This window comes from Prionailurus bengalensis, chromosome C1, assembly GCF_016509475.1.
Source record: "Prionailurus bengalensis isolate Pbe53 chromosome C1, Fcat_Pben_1.1_paternal_pri, whole genome shotgun sequence".
NCBI classification, from domain to species: domain Eukaryota; kingdom Metazoa; phylum Chordata; class Mammalia; order Carnivora; family Felidae; genus Prionailurus; species Prionailurus bengalensis.
In genome coordinates, this window is record NC_057345.1 from 72,274,066 (window position 1) to 72,297,636 (window position 23,571).

General features: G+C 41.4%; 1 protein-coding gene across 4 annotated transcripts in view; it reads right to left on the reverse strand.

The window, feature by feature from the left end:
- Nucleotides 1-21,875, reverse strand: part of DDAH1 (dimethylarginine dimethylaminohydrolase 1) — a 139,117-nt gene extending 117,242 nt beyond the window's left edge. The window contains exon 1 of one of the 4 annotated variants that reach the window (XM_043575468.1): nt 20,273-20,781. In XM_043575468.1, coding sequence (XP_043431403.1) covers nt 20,273-20,575 — 303 coding nt within the window. In that variant the 5' untranslated portion in view covers nt 20,576-20,781. Of the gene's footprint in view, nt 1-20,005; nt 20,123-20,272 lie in introns of those variants that run through there. The other 3 variants (XM_043575472.1, XM_043575470.1, XM_043575469.1) reach the window with 3 other exon arrangements.
- Nucleotides 21,876-23,571: the final 1,696 nt, after the last annotated feature.

Below are 23,571 nucleotides of genomic sequence, written 5' to 3' on the forward strand. Positions count from 1 at the left end.
GATTTAAAGTGCTGATGCACAATAAACACATGATAAATGTTATTATGCTGTTGTTTGTTGTGGGGGAAAGGATTAACCAGGAGAAGGCAGGTTGCACTGGAAGGAACCTATAAACCTGAAAATTAGTTCCAGGCACGAAGAGACACACATTTGGTAGGTAGAAATCTACGCAGGTGGACAGAATGGATATCCAGAAAGCATGGTGGCAGGAACAAGTGGGTGGTGAGGTCGAGGGTTAGGAAAAATGTGTGATGGTGGTGGAGAGATGGACACTGCGGGGTGCAGAAGTCAGAGCAGTCCAGAGGCAAGTCCCCATGGGGATGGAGTACAAGGCCAGGTCTCAAGTCCTCTACAGAGGGGAGAAGGAATATTCAAAAGAACAAAATCAGAGCTGTACAGTGTGGGTAATGTATTCATTTTATTAAATATGGGTTACACTAGTCCCAAGAGCAAGACTGGAGAGAGAGGAAGGGTAAGGAGCCAATGGCTTAACTAAGCCATCACAGAAGTCAAGTGTCTTAGTTAATGGGGTTAAGGGATGCTGGAACCTAAAGCCAGGCATGTCATCCTACCCTCCCTCTTCTAAGATACAAAGACAGTAAGATCCAGGCATGCTTCTATGTGTATCCCTGCTCCTTCAACTAAAACTCAGGTGCACAGGAATGAGACAGGTTTGCAGCCTGCTTGTGTTAATTATTGTTTGTATTGTTGACCTGGGGTCAGCTGAGACACACACAGAGTTAGAATAACATCTGTGTCAATAAAAGTGATAATCTGTCTCTTCCATGCATAACTCACATAATTTTTCCTTTGATTTGTCTCCAGGAAGACTGAGCAAGAGTTAGTGTGGGTGTATGGATAGAATTAACCCTTGTTTTTTACTCTAGAGAGGCAGGGGAGTTTCCTTCCTTGAGCTGGGGCCATCTTAGGATTCCTATTCAGACTCTTACTCAGCATGCCTTTCTGTGTTTGTAAGTTAAGATCAAGGTTCTCCATGGGTTGCTTAACTATTTGGTGAGGAACCCTGCCAACAAATATCAAGCCCAGACTAAGTCCATGGCTGGAGATGCTGGTCAGATTCTGTGATTCTCCTAGGTGGGCAAGGTTTCTGGGCTAGCCTCATGGATTAGGGGGTAGAGGGATAGAAGGATAGGTAGTTGCTGAGCTGAAACCTTGTCTTCAGCCACAGAATCCCTTGTCTCTCATTCTTCTCGGTGCCCTCACTGGTGGACTAGACAATTGCCCTTTGGAGATATCAAACCTGTGACTTTGGTTTTTATATCAACAGGGAGGGTCTCACTAACCCAAATCCTCTAACGGTTGGCATGGCTGCTTGTGTGTTTTCTGTAGTATAGTGGCCAAATGTGCAGGCCCTGGAGTCAGAAACACCAGGCTGTCCATCTCAGTTTCACTACTTAGTAACTATGTGACCTTAAGCAAGTCATATAGCCTCTCCTCAGTTTCTCCATTCATAAAATGGGGGAAACTGTATGGGTAAGATGAAGTGGGGTAGACAAAGCAGCAAGCATAGTACACAATAAGTGGTGGTTACATGTGTTCTTGAAACCCATCTAGCTCCAAAACTCTTTAATAGGGTGCATATTCTCACACAATTAGTCTCCTGGGTCTAACAGAGGGCTCTCCCTAGAAATTCCATAAAATAGGTAATCCTTTAACACGTGGCAAAAAGCTAGCCATACGCAGTGCCATTGCTATAGATCCTGCTATCAAAGGTCTGAGACCCACATCAGGCAAGCTACGGGACTCCCTCAAGAGCTGGTTCTAAGATTTCTACAGAGAGGACTGTGGGACTAGGGACCCATCTCCAGATGTTGTGATGTTGTGGCAGGGCAGGCTGTGGCCCAATTCCTACAGGTGCTAAGTTTACAGTTTATTTATTTATTGAGAGAGAGAACATTTGCGCAGGTGTATGCATGAGTGGGAGAGGGGCAGAGAGAGACGGAAAGAAAGAACCCAGAGCAGGCTCCGCACAGTCAGCACAGAGCCCGACATGGTGCTTGATCCCATGAACATGAGATCATGACTTGAGCCTAAATCAAGAGTCAGACACTTAACCAACTGAGCCACCTAGGCACCCCCACTTCTCTGTTTAAAGCTCAAGACAATAGAGGATGACAAAGAGCAGCATTATCCCCAGTTAACAGATGGGAATCCTAAAGTCCACAGCAATCATCTGCTAGCTCTTAGCTACACAGCTTTTAAGTAGAGACGTTTTAAGACTTCCTAGTCCAGGTGCCCCCTCAATGCCAATCTACCTCTTTCCTGCCTGAGGGAGTATCTCTGGTAACATTATATTAGACCAGTTATTTATCATTTGATCAATGAACATTTACTACCTACTATTTAATAAGAGGTGTATGTAAAAACTGACACTCAAGTCCTTTCCAGCAAAGGTCTCTTATTTTTACAACCTTATGAAGTAAAACATCCTTTTCCTTTACAGTATTTACTGTTTTTAAATATGCATATATTTGTGATTGTTTATTTTATGGTTATCTCCCCACTTAGACTCCCTGATAAGTTTCCACTGGGGTGGGCATCATATTTGTTTACTTTATCAGTTTTACATACAGCAGGCTCTCAACAATTAAATGAATAAGAGGCATGCTATCTTTTTTTACAGAATGACAAAACTGTACCCAAAGTTTATCTGCCTGAGTTCAGAGTTTCCAGAGTAGATCTGGGTCTTTAGAGTTGACTAAAGCTTTTTAAGAGTGCCTCTATCAGGGCTCCTCCTAAAAGGGTATCAGGGCTTAGTGGTCACAGTGCAAGTGACACTGCTCAGATCTAGTCAGAGACATCTTCAAGAATAAGCTAGTCATCTCTAGTCCATAAGTAATAAAGTTACTGTAATCTTTATGTACAGTCTATCATTTACCATAACAATGTTACTAGTGTAATCACATTTGTATAAGGCATCATAGTATTCAGTATACTTTGGTCTTCAACATCCTTGGGAAGGAAGAAGAAATATTTCAGTAGAAACTAAAACTTGTGAATTGCCAAAGATGATATAACTGAGAAGTGAAACCAAGACTCATTTCCAGGTGTAATTTCACCTTGCAATGAAAGAAGAATTTTTAAAGTTCTTAAAGGAAAAAATAGAGTACCCAAATAAATAAATAAATCAATAAATCAGAAATAGGACAGAAGTAACAATCAACACCACAGAAATACAAAGGATTATAAGAGACTGTCACAAAAAATTATACACCAATAAATGAGACAACCTGGCAGAAATGCAAAAATTTGTAGAAACATACAATCTTCCAAAACTGAATCAGAAATACAAAATGTGAACATATCAATCAGTAATTAAAAAACTCCCAAAAAACATAAGTCTAGGATCAGATGGATTCACGAGTGAATTTTACCAAACATTTAAAGAAGAGTCAATAGCAATTTTCCTCAAACTATTCCAAAAAACATAAGAGGAAGGAAAGCTTCTAAATACATTCTATAAGGTCAGTATCACCCCAATACCAAAACCAAAGACACTGCCAAAAACTTCCCCCAAACAAACAAACAAACAAAAAAACCCCAAACAAACAAAAACTACAGGGCAATACCCCTGGAGAACATAGATGTAAAAATCCTCAACAAAATATTAAGAAACCACACTCAACAACACATTAAAAAAATCATTCCCTATGATTAAGTGGATTTTATTCCAGGGATGCAAGGATGGTTCAATATTTGCAAATCAATCCATGTAGCACATCAACAAAATCAAGGATAATAATCACATGATCATCTTAATACAGGCCGAAAAAAACATCTGACAAAATTCAACATCCATTCATGATAAAAACTCTCAAAAAAGTGGTGGGTTTAGAGAAAACATACCTCAACATAATTAAGGCCACATATAAAAAACCCACAGCTAACATCATGCTCAATGTGCTCAAGCTTTTTATTTTGGTTTGCACAACAAAGGAAACCATCAACAACAAAAAGGCAACTTACTGAATGGGTGAAGATATTTGCAAATTATATATATGATAAGGGGTTAATATCCAAGATATACACCTATATAACTCAACACCAAAACACAAATACTCTGATCAAAAAAATGGACAGAGAACCTAAACAGACATTTTTCCAAAGAAGACATACAGATGGCCAACACATACGTGAAAAGACGCTCAACATCACTAATCATCAGGGAAATACAAATCAAAACCACAATATAAGATATCAGAATGGCTAGACCAAAAAGACAAGAAATACCAAGTATTGACAGGGATGTGGAGAAAAAGGAATTCTTGCTTCACAGTTGACAGGAACGTAAAATGGTGCAGCAACTGTGAAAAGCAGTTGAATTCCTCAAAAAATTAAAAACAGAATTACCATATAATCCAGTAATTCCACTACTGGCTATTTACCCAAAGAAAATGAAAATGCTAATTCAAAAAAAATGTACACACTTCTATGTTTATTGCAGCTTTACAACAGCCAAGATATAAAAGCAACCCAAGTCACCACCAACAGATGAATGGATAAAGAAGATGTGTGTGTGTGTGTGTGTGTGTGTGTGTGTGTGTGTGTATAATGTATATAACGTATATGTGTGTATGTATGTATATATATAATGGAATATTATTCTGTCATAAAAAAAGAATGAGATCTTGCCATTTGTGAGAACACAGATGGTCTTGGAGGGTATCATTCATGATAAATGAAGTAAGTCGGACAAAAACAAATACCACATTATTTCATTTATATATGGAATCTAAAAAACCAAACAAATGAACAACAACAACAACAACAACAAACCCAAAGCAGAAAAAGACCCATAAATACAGTGAACAAACTGATGTTTGCCAGAAAGGAGAGTAGAGGGATGGGCAAAATGGGTAAAAGGGAGTGGAAGACACAGGCTTCCACTTAAGGAATGAATAATTCACAGGGAAAGAAGGTACAGTATAGGGAATACAGTCAATAGTATTGTAAGAACACTGTATGGTGACAGATGGTAGCTACACTTGTGGTGAGCATAGCATAACATATAGACTTGTTGAATCACTATGTTGGATACCTGAAACTAATGTAACACTGTGTGTCAACTATTCTAAAATAAAAATAATAATAACAATATTGTAATAATGTTGTATAGTGGCTACTCTCTTCTTGAGCACTGTGCAATATATAGAGTTGTTGAATCACTATGTTGTAGCACCTAAAATATAAAATTATATGTTAAATATACTTCAATAAAAAGGGTAATAATAAAAAATTTAATAAAATAAAAATTTAAAGTCCTTAAAAATGGAAAACATATTAAATATACAGATACTAGAAATGTGAATTCAAATCTAAACACCCATAAATGAGTAGTTCAGGATCAAATGGTAAATTGAAAGGAAGAGATTCTCTAAGTATTCTTTTACCTAGAAGATCAGGGGATGAAGAAGCATTATGGAAAGGGCAGTATCTTTTGATTCAGTTAAGGATGACTTACTCCTACAAAAGTGAAGTGGAGAGAAAGCTAGTGCCCTCATCAGACCTGCCTGTACAGTAGCCACATAGGTGTTGGGGGATTGATCCAGCTGCCCAAGCAGGCTCAAGCATATGTTCTAATGGTATTCCAAACCTTCTGACATGTTTCAGGTTAAGCCAGCATAGGGGTGCAAAAAGAGCCACAAATCCCAATTGCTAGGCAGAGTCTTATTGTCTAAAGGGTTACGGCAGCAAGGCTGAAGCCAAAGGGATGGAGATCTTTAGTTTCAGGGTGGAAAGTAGCAAGAGTAAAGCACAGTCTCCACCTCAGGGGCTTAAATGACTGACAGCTCTCTAGAAATACAGAAAGCAGATAACATAAGAGGAGGGACTATCACTGACAGAAGAGCTACTCTGTGCACAGTACTGCTAGGCACTTTAACATGTTAATGCATATAGGCATCCTAACAAAGTTACAGATGGTCAACCCCCCCCCCCCCCCACAATTTTTACAGAGGATGAAACTGAAGCTCAACTTGCTCAAGGCTACACAGCTAATAAGCAGTGGAACCATAATTTAAATTCATAGCTGTCCTCTTCCACCCCTGAAGGCAATGGAAAGGAGGAAAAAGCACAGCTCAAGGAATGTCACAGGAATCAGTCTGCCTCCTGAGGCAGTTTAAAAGTACATGTCTCTAGGTACCAGATTTTGTGTGAGGGGTATGCATGTTGGGAATGACAATGACTGAGGCACCTGAGATGATCTGGCACCTCAAGTGATGATGGATTTAGGGAGTGGGGCACACTGAAGATGCCGATGGGCAGATCAGTGCGGGGTATGGGAAAGCAGAATCGGTAGAAGTGAGGCTGGGGTCAACAAAACATAAAAATGCACTGGGTTCTAATGTGGCCCTTTTATTTATTTTTTAAAAATGTTTATTTGTTCTTGGGGTGGGGGGAAGGGAGGGAGACTGTGAGTGGGGAGGGGCAGAGAGAGAGAGAGAGAGAGAGAGAGGGAGACAGAGAATCCTGAAGCAGGCTCCTCACTGTCAGCGTGGAGCCCAACGTGGGGGCTCAAAATCACAAACCATGTGATCATGACCTAAGCCGAAATCCAGAGTCTGTCACTTAGCTGACTGGGCTACCCAGGCGTCCCTAATGTGGCTTTTTTAATAACAGGTGTGCTTTCTAAACAACTGCCATCCTGGCCTGTAATAACACATCATCATAATTTGGTGTACAAATGAAGATATGTCTAAGAATACGGAAATACTCTATAGCATTTATGTGAAGGAGTCCTTAATATTTGAAATGCCTACTTACTGAGAAGAACTCAAAACCCACCATCTACACTGTTTACTTTTCTTCCCTTCCTTTCCATCTCCTGCATTTCGCTGCATTTACACAAGTGGCTTTACCTTCCTACTAGGTAATAAAAGGAGACAAACAGCCTATTTGCTCAATGAAAGTCAGTGCCTCTGACACATGCCAAAATTCTGTTGTTGCTGCAAACAGCAAAGACTATCAATAAAAGGTAATTTTAGTACTTTTTAAAAGTTTTATCTTGGTCTCCTAGATAAGCAGATTTCAATGGCAAATACATCTTACATCACAACCCACAACACACTAGTGAACATGTATATATTTGTATGTATGTAAATGAAAAGACACCTGGCTGTCTTATGGGTAATGAACGTGCTCCGGTATTTTCAATTCTAGTTCGTTTGCAATAAAGCAAACAAAAAGTAGAGTGACCTGCTAGGTGGACTTTATGATCCACCTATGAGTTGAAACTTGCAATATGAAAATCACTATCCAGACCCAGAATATGAGGATAAATCCATGGTGTTAAAGGAACTCCCCACCAGAGGAGGGTTAGGGAGGGTAAGAAAGTTCCAGGAACTGCATACATCCTTTCTCCTCCATTGACAGCTCTAAAAAGGGGTGACATCAAGAGGAAGGAAGGATGATATGGAGGTGATCCTGGGCTGAGAGAGCCCAGTGAAAAAGCAGAATTCATTAAAAAAAAATATTTCTCCTGGATAGTGGTCCACCAAAATAATGTAACTCAAGAATCTCTCTAATCGGTTTTGATGATCTGCATCACTACTAAGCATTATACACAAGGAAGACATTGTTAGAAAACTGATTTTATCCCAACTTGATACTGAGTGTGTATAAACTGTATGTGCATATGTTGTGTGTTGAAAACAGTCCAAGGGACAGTAGCTGTTACATTTGCAGAGTTTCCAGTCATTAGGCTGACCTCAGGGCAGGCAAGAGTTTTCAGGGAGCGTGGATCGAATCCTAATTGAGCCCTCAGCCACGTTGAGGCCAGCGGGCAATGTCTTGTATGTTTTTCGTCATTTACTTTCAAAAAAGTGTTCCAGCCTAAATCCCCGTTCCTTCTCCCCCTCACCAAGAAGCTTCTCTCTGGGGATCAGATTAGAAGCAATATTCGTCCTCAGTTCTCTTGCAAACCACTCCGAGGCTTCAGTTATCCAGCTCAGTGCTCACAAAGAAAAATGTTGTCATAGACATGACAATTGCACTACCCATTTTTTCTCACGTAAACATAGTTCCAAGATGCACAATTCCAAGCCCCTTTTCTACAAACACACAATTTCTCCAGTCACAGCAACACACTGTTTGCCTCTATTATCATTCCCTTACCGAAATCTTGACAGCACTCCTTTTGAGGGGGACAAAAGAGCAGGTGTGAGAGTACACTCCACTCTCAGGACTAGGCTGCTCAGCTGTGAAGGGGGTGGGGGTGGGGTTTACCATTGAAAATCGGATACCGTTTTCCTGTAATCACAGACTAACTTGTTCCTAACCAAATACACTTTGTCAGAATGAACCCAAACCTGTATGTCAGTCCAAATGACTCATACTTAATGAGCACCAACACTCACAAATATTGCTGAAATGGGTTACTTGAGGAAGAAAATTAAATTTCATTTGGGCGTTCTTCTGTAAAGGCTGGATTTACACCTATTCAGTGTTGCACAAGTGTGAAATAAAAATGGTGAAACGAGTGATTTTCAAGGTCCCTGCTAGGTCTTTAGTCAGTGGTCTGAAAATGATGTGAACATTAAAATTATGTTTTAGGACATTCTGTGTTTTGACATATTCTGGGGTTCTTTGAACAACAACAACAATAACAAAAAAGTGTTCTGAGTTTCCATCTCTAGTGGAATGGAAATCCTGACATTAGACACTGAGGCTTCCTGGGGTCAATGCAGATAGCTTTCACCTGGAGGCTGCTGGCAGGAAAATGTCAGAAGTCACCCCTCTGGACGCAAGGAACTCTGTGGTTCAGTTCTGTGCTGCCACCACAGAATCCACTCTCAAAAAAATGAAAAAGGTGCCCATTCAAATGGAAACCATGCTTGCCTGTTTTAATCAGTGTAACCTTCCCTTAACTGGCTTAGAATGTTACCAAAGGAGAGGCAGAATCAGTGTCTAGAAAATGGTCGAGTTGACAGTCTTTCTCCTCCTCATGTTCCTCAAGTAAGTTTTTTTTTTTTCTCCCCTAAATGGACAGGGGTCCAAATAGCCAGAAGGTTCAATTTCTAACCTAGGTAAATGGAAATAAAATGTGACTTGATATACATAAACATTTGGGATTTTTGCCATGATTCCCAGATCCCAACTGGACAACAGGCATGGTCCTCCAGAATTTCTATGAAGAGGCTGAAAGGTGCAATCTGGTTGAAAGGAGATACAGTGGGTTTTCACTTTTTTTTTTTGCCAATTATCTACAGCAAGGAATGTATTTTATATACGTAATTAGTATACATACAAACACAAATGTATCAAAATGAAAAAAGTTTCAGGACACTGTATTTATCCTACTATGTTGCAGTGCACTCTGACATTTTCTATTGATTCTGTTACAATAAAAATAAAAGGGCTGGTCATGACCCACTGAATTGATTTCATGACCCCTCTATGATGGCTGGAGAGCAGCACTTTGAAAACACACACACAACTATACAAGAAGCCTTGTCTTGTAGCTGTGCTCTATTCATTGTTAAACTACTCACATGGGGTGGCCTGGGGAAGCTTGGAGACTAGGGGAGGCTGAAAGCTTTAGACATGCTTAGTTTGAGCGTAATGTAAAAATGAAATCAGTACCCTTTGTGACTAGGGTACTTCTCTCTCTCAACACTGTATTTTTTGCAGAATGAGGAGCTGGAAAACCTGGGTCCCTGCTAGAGGACTAAGATGGCATAAGAAAAGTCAGAAGAATACCAAAAGCAAGAGCAAAATGGTTTCACTACCTCAAAATAAACCACTAGATTATAATTTCTCCACAGAAAGCTCTTGAATTGGAAAATATGTTTATATCACAAGTGACCTAAAATATGACCCAAAGCTGAACTATAGTTCTTTCTTTGTAAAATGATGGTTCCCTAGGACTAAAAAAAAAAAAAAAAGCAACAATTAAGAGAATAAAGTGGATGTGTTTTTCTTCCATTAGTATCTTTTAACTGCACCAAGATTATTAATTTTAGCTCTTTGAATGATTTCAGACAAAGAATGTCCAAGTTTACCACAAGCATATCTGCAAGTTTTAAAAATAATTACATCAATATCTTACTGTTAACAATATTAAATTATACATAGCTATAGAAAGAGCCTAAATGTCCATCAACTGATGAATGGATAAAGAAGATGTAGTTTACATATACAATGGAATGCTACTTGGCAATGAGAAAGATTGAAATCTGGCCATTTGCAGCAACGTGGATGGAACTGGAGGGTACTATGCTAAGTGAAATAAGTCAGTTAGAGAAAGACAGATACCATATGTTTTCACTCATGTGTGATCTTGAGAAACTTAACATAAGACCATGGGGGAGGGGATGGGGAAAACATAGTTACAAGCAGAGAGGGAGGGAGGCAAACCATTGAGGCTCTTAAATACTGAGAACAAACTGAGGGTTGATGGGGGTTGGGGGAGAGGGGAAAGAGGGTGATGGGTATTGAGGAAGGCACATGCTGGGATGAGTACTGGGTATTGTACAGAAACCAATTTGACAATAAATTACATTTTAAAAATTATACATAGGTAACTACAGAAAAGCTACATTTAAATGGGTATCTTTTTTCTTTCTTTGTTCAGAAAAATAACATGCAGTTTTGGAAGACTAAAGTCAAAATTTAGAAAACAGAGCTCCAAATGTAGCACCAGGAGTGGAAGTCAACACATATGTAAGAAGAGTTTATAGGAAAGAACTGCCATGGGCATGTCTAGCAAAAAACACAGCTTCCAGAACATATTTCATATCCACTTGCTCTTCATTTCTTCAGGCCATTGATTCACGTTTGTCACAGACACATCAACTGGCAGACACTGATGAAAGTCATGGGATGATAGAAATTGTGTAGGTCTAGGGATATTATACTCTTCCAATGGCTTTTATCTAAAGCTTTCTATACAAAAAAACTACTTTTCAAGTATGTTATGAATGGTTAAGGAAGCTGAGCTTTTGAAACAGAGTAAATTGAGCTTCATCTCATAATGGAGTATCACTAGCAAGACATAAGTTTTATGATTGGTTAGTTAAGTCGCACAAATATAATGTCTCAGGTTGAATAAAAACCAGTATTTTTTATTCATCAAACCCTCATCTCACCTCACAAATGTAAATTATCAACATTGCCCCATCAATTTTTCCACATCTCTTATCCTTCTCTCACCCACCATGTCCCATCTCAACATGACCTGAGATCCAGAAAGAAAGCAGAGCATCTCCAAATTGTAAAGAATACTAGATATTCAAATCAAGGCAAAAAGTCAAAACCGGCATCCCCCAACCTCTAGGATGGCGTTATATCCCTACCACATTGCCTTTCACAGCATGTACAAAATTCAACTCTGCCAAGATGGAGAGATTTGTAAATAAAACCACATTTTGACAGCAAAGAGGGAATAGTTTTCTCTTATCTTGACTGGATAATGTTACATATATCTATATACTATGGGATGTCATATTTGCCTGATACATCCTAATGTGACAAATTTGGGGCCAAAGAGGAAAAATTACTGCGTCTGCAAAATGGCATGCTAGCAACCTCAAGAAATAAGTGGACAATTAGGAATAGGTTGTGCTAGGGAACCAAATCCCTTTAGGCCCCAAACAGGAAATAGTTAAGGATATAGTTCTCTTGGTGAACTTGGAGCTACAGATCCAAAATCTCAAAGTTCTGAGAGGGCATAGGGTGGGCTTTTTTCAATCCTGCATCCTTTTCAACATTAATGAAATGAATTTTTACTGGAATATCACCCTCATTCTACTTCATAGTGCTCTCTATCTGTGGAAGGCTGTCCTCTCTGACTTCTCCCATTACTTCTAGCTCAATAATCTCTTCTGAGAAGTCCTGGTGTGGGTCAGATATACCTCCTCGTAGTTTCCATAGCACCAGAGAAAACTCTGTCGTGAAACCTCTCCACCTTGTTCTGCAAGCATCTGCATCCATGGTGAACTGTGAGATCCTGAGGGCAGCAGTGAGATCTAATTCATCTCTGTCTCCCTAGCACCAAACGTTGGGTCTGGCATGTAGGAGACAGTTGTTGAATGCATAAACATACAGGAGTCATGTAACTACTCTTGCTCTACCTTCAAAAGCACAGTCATTTTTAATGCAATCATGCACTCATAATTCAGCTTCATCTCATAATGGATCATCATTAGCAAGGCATGAGTTTATATGATTGGTTAATTAAGTAGGACAAGTATAATGTTTCAGGTTGAATAAAAACCAGTATTTTTTATTCATCAAACCCTCATCTCATCTCACAAATGTAAGTTATCAACACTGCCCCATCAATTTTTCCACATCTCTTATCCTTCTCTCACCCTCCATGTCCCATCTGAACAGGACCTGTAAGCAAATTAGAAAACTCTAATATTTCTTAAACAAGAACAAAGAAATCAAATACATATTTTTAATTAAGGCAAAGGTTTATTTAATCACACATATTCAAATAAAGCAACATACTGATGTATTCATCTTCACTATAATGACAATTTACTCCTATGAGCGCACCTACTTGCAAAAGCAGCTTAGAGGTTGTATTCTCTTTAATTTGCTAACATAAACTAAGTTAAATTTGCCCACAGTGATTTAAACCGACCCTGTAATAATGTATACTTTCATCTTTTTAGTCTGCTGTGCTTTTTCCTCTGGTCATACTTGCTTGGATGACCTAAACATTTAGAAACAGGAGTCTAAAGTCCAATGATTTATTCTTTCCATGTGATACTACTGCTCCTTCAGCACTCAGCTTCAGGAAGACAATGTACATTATTAAACTGTTTGACAATGATGAAGTGAACTAGGATGGCATCATATGCACACATTTTAAATGGGATTTGTTGTTTGAGACTACTCCTGCTTGTCCATTTGGATGAAAAGTGCCTACTTATGAAATGGACCTGAGGACTCTAACAGATTTAATACCTCATATCAGTTTAGGGAAAGCAATAAAAGCTAACTTCAAAGGTGAGGGGAGCATTGTGATGGAACACTGGGGATTTATTTATGGTAAATATTTATTTTAAAAAAATTTTTTTTCAACGTTTTTTATTTATTTTTGGGACAGAGAGAGACAGAGCATGAACGGGGGAGGGGCAGAGAGAGAGGGAGACACAGAATCGGAAACAGGCTCCAGGCTCCGAGCCATCAGCCCAGAGCCTGACGCGGGGCTCAAACCCACGGACCGCGAGATCGTGACCTGGCTGAAGTCAGACGCTTAACCGACTGCGCCACCCAGGCGCCCCTATGGTAAATATTTATTGACTATCTGGAATGAACAACACGCCATGTTCTATACAAGATACGAATGAAACTTCTCTTTCTCTCATTAAAATTTCAGTTATTTTAACTTTAATTATGATACCCCTTGAGCAGGGGAATGAACTCTACCACATGTCCAGTTAGAAAATGAGGCTTTCTGAAGTGGTTACAGAGTTGAACAGCAAATGCCAGTAAAATAAGTAACAACCAGCACTCAGTTTTTAAACATGCATCTCCAAATTTATAGTGAGATTCATAAGAGGCCATGAATAATTTATTTATGAGGCAAAATCAATGGAAGGTAAATCTATTTGTTCGAAAGTCTTAAGTACATTTTTCTGTGTTGAGGCATATAGTAATGGATAGATACACATCATTACTCTAATAAAACTAATTTTGAAGAAATATGAGCTCAACAAGAATTTAAATACATGCAAAAGCAATTTTCCAGCATATCTGAATTATAGGGATCCATCTCTGCCTTCTTAGTTTTATAACGATTCTCTAATGATTCTAGGAATCTCTGCAGAAAGCTCATTTTCAGCTAATAGTATCTAATAGAAGTCACTCCCTACTCATCATTATGTTCTTTATTTTCAAGGCTTTCAAGATCAACTGCATGGGAATAGATTGAATTATATAATAGATGTACTCCAGTTTCCAAGACATATCAATTTCCAAACATTCATTGCCAAGGCCAAGTAGAGTCAAAAAAGAAACATCCTGAAAAGGAGCAGTTGTTCTATCCAGTTGGAGGTGACAGTTTATCACGAACTATTAATCCGCTGCTATGGAAAGAGCCTCCAGCACATTCACCTTCCATCTTGGTGAGAGTAAGAGTAATTTCTAATTATGGCTTAGGGCAGTTTTCTCACCTGATGTTAAAAAGAAGTTTGAGGAAATGTGTGCATTTAAAAAAAGCAATCGTCCAGCCTCCTGGTAAACAACACAATTCTGGACAAATTGTGCCTAGGCAATTCTGGGGTTTCATCAAGGGATACAGGAGTACTGATGCATAGGGGCACTTGTACCCCAATGTTTATAGCAGCACTCTCAACAATAGCCAAATTGTGGAAAAAGCCTACATGTCCATCAATTGATGAATGGATTAAGAAATTGTGGTTTATATACACAATAGAGTACTACGTGGCAATGAGAAAGAATGAAATATGGCCCTTTGTAGCAATGTGGATGGAACTGGAGAGTGTGATGCTAAGTGAAATAAGCCATACAGAGAAAGACAGATACCATATGTTTTCACTCTTATGTGATCCTGAGAAACTTAACAGAAACCCATGGGGGAGGGGAAGGAAAACAAAAGAAAAAAAAGAGGTTAGAGTGGGAGAGAGAGCCAAAGCATAAGAGACTCTTAAAAACAGAACAAACTGAGGGTTGATGGGGGGTGGGAGGGAGGGTAGGGTAGGTGATGGGCATTGAAGAGGGCATCTTTTGGGAGGAGCACTAATTTGACGATAAATTTCATATAATAAAAAAATAAAATAAAATAAAATAATTCTGGGGTTTCATGTAAATGACCAGATAATTATTTTTTAACTAAAATGAAAATAATCTACTCTCATTTATGAGATGACGGAAGTAAAACATTCACTTCGTTAATATCCAACTGAGATTATGTATTGTTAGCTGTATAAAATGGGATTCAGGTAGTTGTTTTGTATTGATTTAATGTTCTGTTATGATTAACCACAACCGGCTACAAGCACTTCAAGCAAAAATGACCTTCACATTTTCATAAAAACCTCAGTTTTGTCACTTATTAGTTGTGTGTCTTTGGACAACTTACTTAACTCTGGTTACCTAAGCCTCAGTTTCCTTCTTTTAAATAGAGCTAATAATAATACCATGTTTTGCAATTCACACACACACATAACTTGGCACATGTTAGCTAGTCTTTAGACATTGGCTTCATATTCAATTTGCCTCTGGGATCAAAAGGGTTATGCTTTTAGCCTAACCAAAGAATATACCCAGGGCCAAAATACGTAGATCCAAACAGTTAAGTGCTCTAATAAAAGGGGAATTTCTATTGAAATATGTATTGCTCACTCCTTCCATTTATACCTCCCTGCCCTACCTTAATGTCTAATTCCACTTTTGAGATTTATTACTGTGCTATGCATTGCCTTCCTAAAGAGGTCCCTAAAAATGCAAATGGTCCAGGAAAGGATAATTAAAGCCATTCTCACACTGTGAGAATGAGTCTCTGTTTTTTTCTCTCCTAGACAAAATATTCCACATACCAATCCTTGAACCTGGTAAAGGATAAAATAACTCTCAAAGAGGGGTTAAGGGGCACAGGATATACTTTACAATTTTGCTTGAGTAGCCTTTGTCAGTTAATCATTTATTAGGTACTAAAAACCTGCTAGAAGGAAAAATCAAGAAAATGGTATTAAAAGTTGCCTCTAAGAAAGGGAACCAGGTAGTCAGGTACAAGAGCAGGGAGACAACTTCACTGCATATTTATCCTCTTACACCTTTTCATTTTGGTATTGCAGAAGTGTATAATTTATCCAAAATTTTTAATTTTTTAAAAACCCAATTCTCACACCCTGTCACTTGTCTTACATTAGCTCTTAGGTATTTGTTTACAGGACATTGACATTTGTAAACTGACTTTTTTTCCTTCAGAAATTAAGCTGGATTCACTTAAAATATGACTGGTTCTCCGAGTGCCTGGATGGCTCAGTTGGTTAAACATCCAACTCTTAATTTCAGCTGAGGTCATGATCTCACAGTCATGAGATGGAGCCTGTGTTGGTCGGGCTCCACGGTGGGCATGGAAAAAGAGTCTCTCTTTTCCTCTCCCTTTGCCCCTCCCCCACTTATACATGAGCATGCACACACACACTCTCTCAAAAACTAAAAAAAAAAAAAAGACTAGTTCTAAAAGCTAATTTATTTGTCTTTAAAGTATTAAACATTAAAATATTCCTATTCATGAAGACACAGAATTATGAGACACTTAACATTATTTGCTGACTCTGTACACAGTTTTCTTCACTAAAACTTAAGCTTCCTGCAGATAGTGTCTGTGTTTTATTAATCTTGGGAGGCCCCATTGTGGCAAACACTGCTTTCACAGAGGGTTATTTTCTTGAGTTCGGTTCTCAGTCCTTTCTTCCAAGAAAGAAAAGTCATTAAATATAACATGATGCTTTGATAAAGAAGGATTTCTCAGAATTTTTATAAAAACAAGCAAAATAATAAGAGACAGAGTCAGGGGAAAGGAGAGGAAGAGTAAAACAGTTATAAGTCACCTACACTTATAATGAAACTTTTGGGGCTCTATTAATTGAGAATGCTTGCAAAACACCAAATATGTCATAAGGAGGGAAATCTAAGGTTGACCTAAAGTCATGGACACACTTGTTCAAAAAGATATTTGCTGCATGACTCTTGTGTGCAAGGTCCTGGTTATAAAATGTTGAAGAATGTAGATGTGATCCCTGCCCTGACAGTTTTCATAACAGTGGAGGGATACAGAAAGGTAAAACAGGCCATTATCATAAAGTACGACAAATACCACAGAAGGGAGTGCAGAGAGTCATAGGTGCTCATAAAAGGAGAGCCAACCCTAGACTTGGTTGTCTAGTATCACAGTGGTTGTGACTAGAGCTTGAGTCCTACAAACCTGAGTTCAAATCCTGGTTTCACTGGTTCTACTCTATGATCCTGGCCAATGATTGAATCCGTCTAAGCTTCAATTCCATCAACTTGAAAGTAAGAATAGTGATAGCACTGAGCTCTAAGAGTTGATGTGAGCATTCAGTGAAACCTGTGACATAAATCTGACACAATGTTTGGCAGATGGCAAGCACCCGAGAGAGAATAGCTAGTAATATTAATGATACCAGTAAGCTGAGAAGTGCTGCCTGAATAGGAACAGCTAGGTAAAATGGAGAAGAGGAAAGAGGCAGAATGTCCCAGAAAAAGGAGAAATGTATGCCTAGAAAAGCAACAGCATGGTGAGCTTTAGTGAAAGAAGCTGGCTTGAGCCAAAGGGTTGGTAGGCACCTGGGGTAGGGTCAGAGATGCAACTGAAGCTGGAAAAGCAAGAGAGTCCAGTTCAATGGGTTCATAAAGCTTAATAGGGGTCCCTCAAGAAGTTTCATCGTAGCAGGGACAGGATCAGATTTGAGTTTTAGAAAGACCAGCTTAGTCACAGTGTGAAGAACGGAATAGAGAATAAGGAGACAGAAGGCAAGGATATCAGTGGCAATAATCTTAAAATAATGCCTTAGTCGTTGTGGAATTTCAGTTAGAGAGTCAAGTATCGCATGAAAAATATATACAACAGTACAAAGAAGGCCTTGAAGTAATTATTATCAGCTTGTTAATATCGGCTAGTTAGGATTTCATTTATTCATTTATTCACTCAACAACTAAGGCAGTAAACTGGTATTGTGAGCAGTTTCAAAGAGTGTTAGTCACCCTGCATAGCCCTGCTTTCCAGAAGCACCCCATCTAATACAACTGCCCATATTTCTCTCTCCAGCTGGAAGGTCTGCTACTCTGCTGATTCAGATCATGTGCAATGGCAAAGGTGTTTTTGGGAGACCACATGTACCTGCAGGAAACTCAAGCTGGGAGGAAGTGCTACAAAGCAGATTAGGATGGATCCTAAGGTATGCAGATGACTCCCCTTCACCCTGGGAAGGAGAAATGTCACTGTAATGTCACATCACTATATAGTAGACTTCTCACTGCTCAAGAAGAAGCAACTCTTCCATGACCTAATATTAAGTGAATAATAACCAGCATTCATGAAATGTCCTATCCTATAAATTTCAGATAGATTAATAAATTTATTACAACCACTTTATGAAATAGGTATTATTATGTCCACTTTTCAGGTGAGAAAAATGAGGCAAGAGACACTACCCAAGGCCACAGAACTGGATGCAGTCTGATGATCCTACCCACTACACCATGTGGCCTCTGGCAGGGGGCCACCAGACTGATGTAAGACTGAAGCCGTTCCAAAATGTATGCCTCAAAAACTGACAGAGAAAGATCACTGCCCACTTTAGCACTGGGAAGGCCAAACTTGGGAAGGTTTTATTACAGGAATAAAATGAAATGGATGATTAAATATGTGACAGTATGTTGACAGGAAATTGGATTACTTTCATCAAATGAGTACGATTTTGAAAAGGTTTCTGAAATCTTTTACTCTTTTAAGCACAAACCACAATTGTGTCATATGGCCTAGGATATACTAGTATTCAAATGGCGTTACATGCTTATCAGTTTAGGGCGCCCGGGTGGCGCAGTCGGTTAAGCGTCCGACTTCAGCCAGGTCACGATCTTGCGGTCCGTGAGTTCGAGCCCCGCATCAGGCTCTGGGCTGATGGCTCAGAGCTTGGAGCCTGTTTCCGATTCTGTGTCTCCCTCTCTCTCTGCCCCTCCCCCGTTCATGCTCTGTCTCTCTCTGTCCCCCAAAAAATAAATAAACGTTGAAAAAAAAATTAAAAAAAAATAGAGTGGGCCATCTCACAAACCCAAAGGTGTGGCAAAGAAAATAAAAAGGTAAAGTGAAAAAGACCCATTACTCTTTTTGTTTTCTGCTAAGGCAGGGTGGAAAAAAAGATAAATTGTCTCAGTAAGAATTAAGTGGAATACGCTTATTCTTTCAGCCCATGTATGGTTCTATCAACTAACTAGCGAAACATGTGTAGAATAAGCATATTCAAAAAAAATTGTTTTAATGTTTATTTATTTTCGAGAGAGAAAGAGAGCGAGCAAGCCAGGGAGGGGCAGAGAGAGGGGGAGCCACAGAATCCGAAGCAGGCTCCAGGCTCTGAGCTGTCAGCACAGAGCCTGATGCGAGGCTTGAGATCATGACCTGAGCCGAAGTCGGAGGCTTAACCCACTGAGCCACCCAGGCGCCCTTAGAACAAGCATATTTTAACCATAAGCTCTATGGGGGCATTTCCAATGTGAATTGAATAAAGACAAAATAGAAGAAAAAATCCCGAACCGCCCAGATATGAAAGAAAACACCAGCTTCTTGCAATGCCACTCGATGCAATAGCAACGGAGAGTCTTGAGCCTGGGCTCTTAGCCGGGCAATAAGGGGAATCCCAGGCCAGATGGCTTTTTAAAATCCATTCTCACTCTGTCTCTCTCCACCAACCTACCTCGGGTTTAAAGCAATCACAGCCATTTTCCCAAGCTGCAATATTTTAGAGGAGTCTCTTTTCCTTGAGAACACAAAAAGCTCTAATTGTTAGAAGTTTAAAAACACAGAGAATAAAGATCATGGAATCTGTGAAACAACCATTTCTAATTAAACACAGACACACCCCCCCAGCACTCTACCCTGAGTACAGCTTTTCACACCTAGCCTATTCACGAACACATTATTCACAGCTCACCAACAAACCATTCTCCTTACAATCTGCTGGACTCACTCCTCACCACTCAAAAGTAACTCGGGACGCCCTAGGTCTGTGGGCGCCGACACCCGCTTAGTTCATCTGCCCCGCGCTGGTCCGAAAACCCTAGGCAAGGCTAGGGGGCTTCAGTGTCACCAACTGGCGCTGCCCCCCAGCCCCTCCGGGAGTCCTCTTCCGGCATCCGCCCGCCCGCCTGGAACAGCCACCCTCCCTGCCCCTGCTCCCTCGGAAACGCTCCGAGTTGCATCGTCTTTGCCACTGTTTAATCTTTCCAAATAAAAATGTCTGTGAGGTGGATTCCCCACCCCACCCACCTGCCGGAGTCCGCACAACCACACTCAGTCGGGTCGTCTTGGAGGCACCCAAGCTGTGCCGACAGCCCGGAGGCGCGAACAATGAACTTCTCTCTCTTTCTCTCTCTGACTCTCTCTCTCAGACACACCCTCTCCCCCAAATGAGAAGTTTTAAACTAGCCCGGGGGCCAATTCCGCGATTCCGCTTGCAACTGGGGCGCGGGCGGCGGGGGAGGGACCGGTGCGCGTCCCCGGCCGCGCCCCTCGCGTGGCCGGGCGGGCACTCACCTCCTTCCTCCGGCTCGGCGCCCCGGGTCGGGTGATGAGGGCCGTCTCCTCGCACACCACGGCCACGTCTTCCACGAACACGCAGTCGGGGAGGCTCTCGTCGGCTGGCAGCTTCACCACCTGCAGCCCCAGCTTACTGCCCAGCACGCCCACGTAGAGCTGATGCTGCCGCTCGGCACGGGCGAAATCCACCTCGTCGCCCTTGGCGCGCCTCAGCGCGTGCTGGCAGAGGGACTCGGGCAGCGCCCGCACCACGGCATGGGTGGCCCGGCCGAAGGCGGCGGGGTGGCCGAGCGCTGCCATGGCTCCAGGAGGCTGCGGGGCGGCGGCGGGGGCGCGGCGGCCGGGTCCTCCCGCGGGCAGCGCGCAGAGCCTGCGAGCGCCCGGCGGCTTCCCTTGGCAGCAGATGAATGTGATGCAGAAAGAGCCCCGCTCGCGCCCGGAGCCCTGCCCGCGCGACTGAGCATGCCCAGAGCTCCCGGCGCCGGCCCTCGCGCAGCCCGCGCGCCCACCCCGGCGCTCTCGGGTTTTGCGGCAGCCTAGGTGGGGGTTGTAGTGGCGAGCACCGCACGAGGAGTGGGCTCGCGGAGGCGGCGGAGGGAGCGGGGAGCGAGCGAGCCGTGCGCAGGTGGGGGACCTCGGTGGACCTCGGTGGACCTCGGTAGACCCGGCCCTGACGTTACCTGTATTCCGCCGCAGGTGCACGCCTCGCATCAGCCCCAAGGCGCACGTGGAGAGCGTGCAGTGCTCTGGGCAGAGTGACTGGAGGGCTTCTCGGGGGTCAAGAGGCAAAGGATAGGATGATGCCTCTGTGGTTAAATACTTTGACCTCTCTCCCTACTCTCTTGGTCCCAGGTTGCCCAGCACGTGGTACCACCCCCACTTCCTGGAGTGAGAATCTCTCTCTCTTCGTACCCAAGTCCGCCAATGACCCCTCACCCCAGGTGAGACTCGCGATTATAAAAAGAGTGCGTTTCTTCCCGTCTGTGAGAAAGAGGAAGAGTCCAAAAACACACGTAGAGAAAAACAGACATATAGAAACTCACAGTATTTCAAGGACAGTCCGTTGTCACGAACAATGTGATTCTGGTGTGTTTGTCTCCAGGGGCCGCAGACTAGGGGAGGCAAAGACCAAGCACGCTTTCCCCACTACAGAGAAGGGCTCACCTTGCGCAGCGTCAGACTACATAGTATCACAACTTCTCATCCCTGGAAAAGGTTTCCAGCCTTCTCCCTGGCCTTCCCCTTACGCCTGTACAGGCTCCGTGCAATTTCTCCTGGTATTTGTTGAATGTTTCTTTTTCCATACACCTTAGGGAGTGTCTTTCTCTTCTTAATGGCACTTAATGTCTATTTTTCTCCTCTTGCGTATCGTAGATTAAATCATCCATGAATTCTGTTTCTTTTGAGGGGAAGATCCACTTCAAAACCCAGACCCTAGCTCCAAAATAATCTCAGGTAATAATCTTGTTTCCTCATATTCTGTAGCACATTTCTAATTTAAAGATTGATTAGATCATAGAACAATAGATTTGAATGAGACATCAGAAATCCTCTAACTTCCCACCCAGTGGTCCTGAATTCCAGCTAGAATATCTATGAAAATCATCAGATCTTAAAACATTTTATTTAAAACAAATTTTTAATGTTTATTTTTGAGAGAGAGAGAGAGAGTGAGAGAGCGAGTGTGCACGCAAGTGGGGGGAGGGGTGCGGAGAGTCGGACTCACAGAATCTGAAGCAGGCTCAGGGCTTTGAGCCCAACGACATGGGGCTCAAACTCAGGAGCCTTGAGATCATGACCTGACCTGAAGTCAGATGCTCAACTAACTGAGCCACCCAGGTGCCCCAGATCTTAAAACATTTTAAACCTCTCTTACTTACAAAGCGTATTCTACTTTTGAAGAGCTATAATGGTTAAAATCTTCATTTTGGGCTTAAAACCCACTGGTTCCTGTTCTATCTTCTAGCCTTACCTAATAGGCTAGTATTCTTTCACATTACTTGAAGACAGTTCTAATATCTACACTGCCTGACACCACCCTCCCACCCACCATCTTGACCCCTTCTAGGCCTTGAGCCTGAACCACCAAAAAGTAACTAGTGATTTGGTTTCTAACATTCTGGTCATCTTCTTTTTGACACACACCAGTTCGCCTGCATCCCTTTAAATCATGGTATCTGGCCAGATTTCATTCTTTCTCATTGCCACGTAGTATTCCATTGTGTATATAAACCACATTTTCTTTATCCATTCATCAGTTGATGGACATTTAGGCTCTTTCCATAATTTGGCTATTGTTGAAAGTGCTGCTATATGAAATATGGCCTTTTGTATAAATGTGGATGGAACTGGAGAGTGTTATGCTAAGCGAAATAAGTCATGCAGAGAAAGACAGATACCATATGTTTTCACTCTTATGTGGATCCTGAGAAACTTAACAGAAGACCATGGAGGAGGGGAAGAAGAAAAAAAAAGTTTAGAGAGGGAGGGAGCCAAAGCATAAGAGACTCTTAAAAACTGAGAACAAACTGAGGGCTGATGGGGGGTGGGAGGGAGGGGAGGGTGGGTGATGGGTATTGAGGAGGGCACCTGTTGGGATGAGCACTGGGTGTTGTATGGAAACCAATTTGACAATAAATTTCATATTTAAAGAAAGTAAACAAAAATAAATAAAATGTTATTTAGAAAAAAAAATCATGGTATCTGGAATAGAAACAATTCTTCCTGTGTGTTGTGACCAGCACAGATGACAGCAGGATCCTTGTTCCAGATGCTAGGCTTCTGTTAGCACTGCCTAAGATTGTATTCACTTTTTAAATGATCCAGTGCTAAGGCTTAGGCCATAGGCTTCTTGCCAGAATTCTGGCAAGTTTTTAGCAAATGTGGGTTTCTAGAAGCAGATCTGAGGATCCTGGAATGATTGTCCCAACTGAGCCTGGAGGAGATGTGATTTGCTTTCTCTTCACCTGTCTCAAAGCTGACTTGAATTTACCCAGATGACGTACTTCTCAGCTTCAAAAGTGAAGTGTCTTAAGTGAAGGGCAGCTCTGACCCTGACACAGGAGAGTGTGGCCAAAAGTAAAATAACAAACCTTTAAGACCTACTTGGGGGCAAAACTCTTAGGGGCCCCAGGTAGCTTAGTGTCAGAAATCACTTAATGGCGGCCTTAGGAGATTCCCACTAATGCTACAGCTGAAAGCTAACCCATGCGCTGACGTTGCCCTTCGTTCCCTCCTTTACCCAACATTGATGCTACATCCGCTTCTAATTGGCCTCCACCTAGTGATGTTAATTC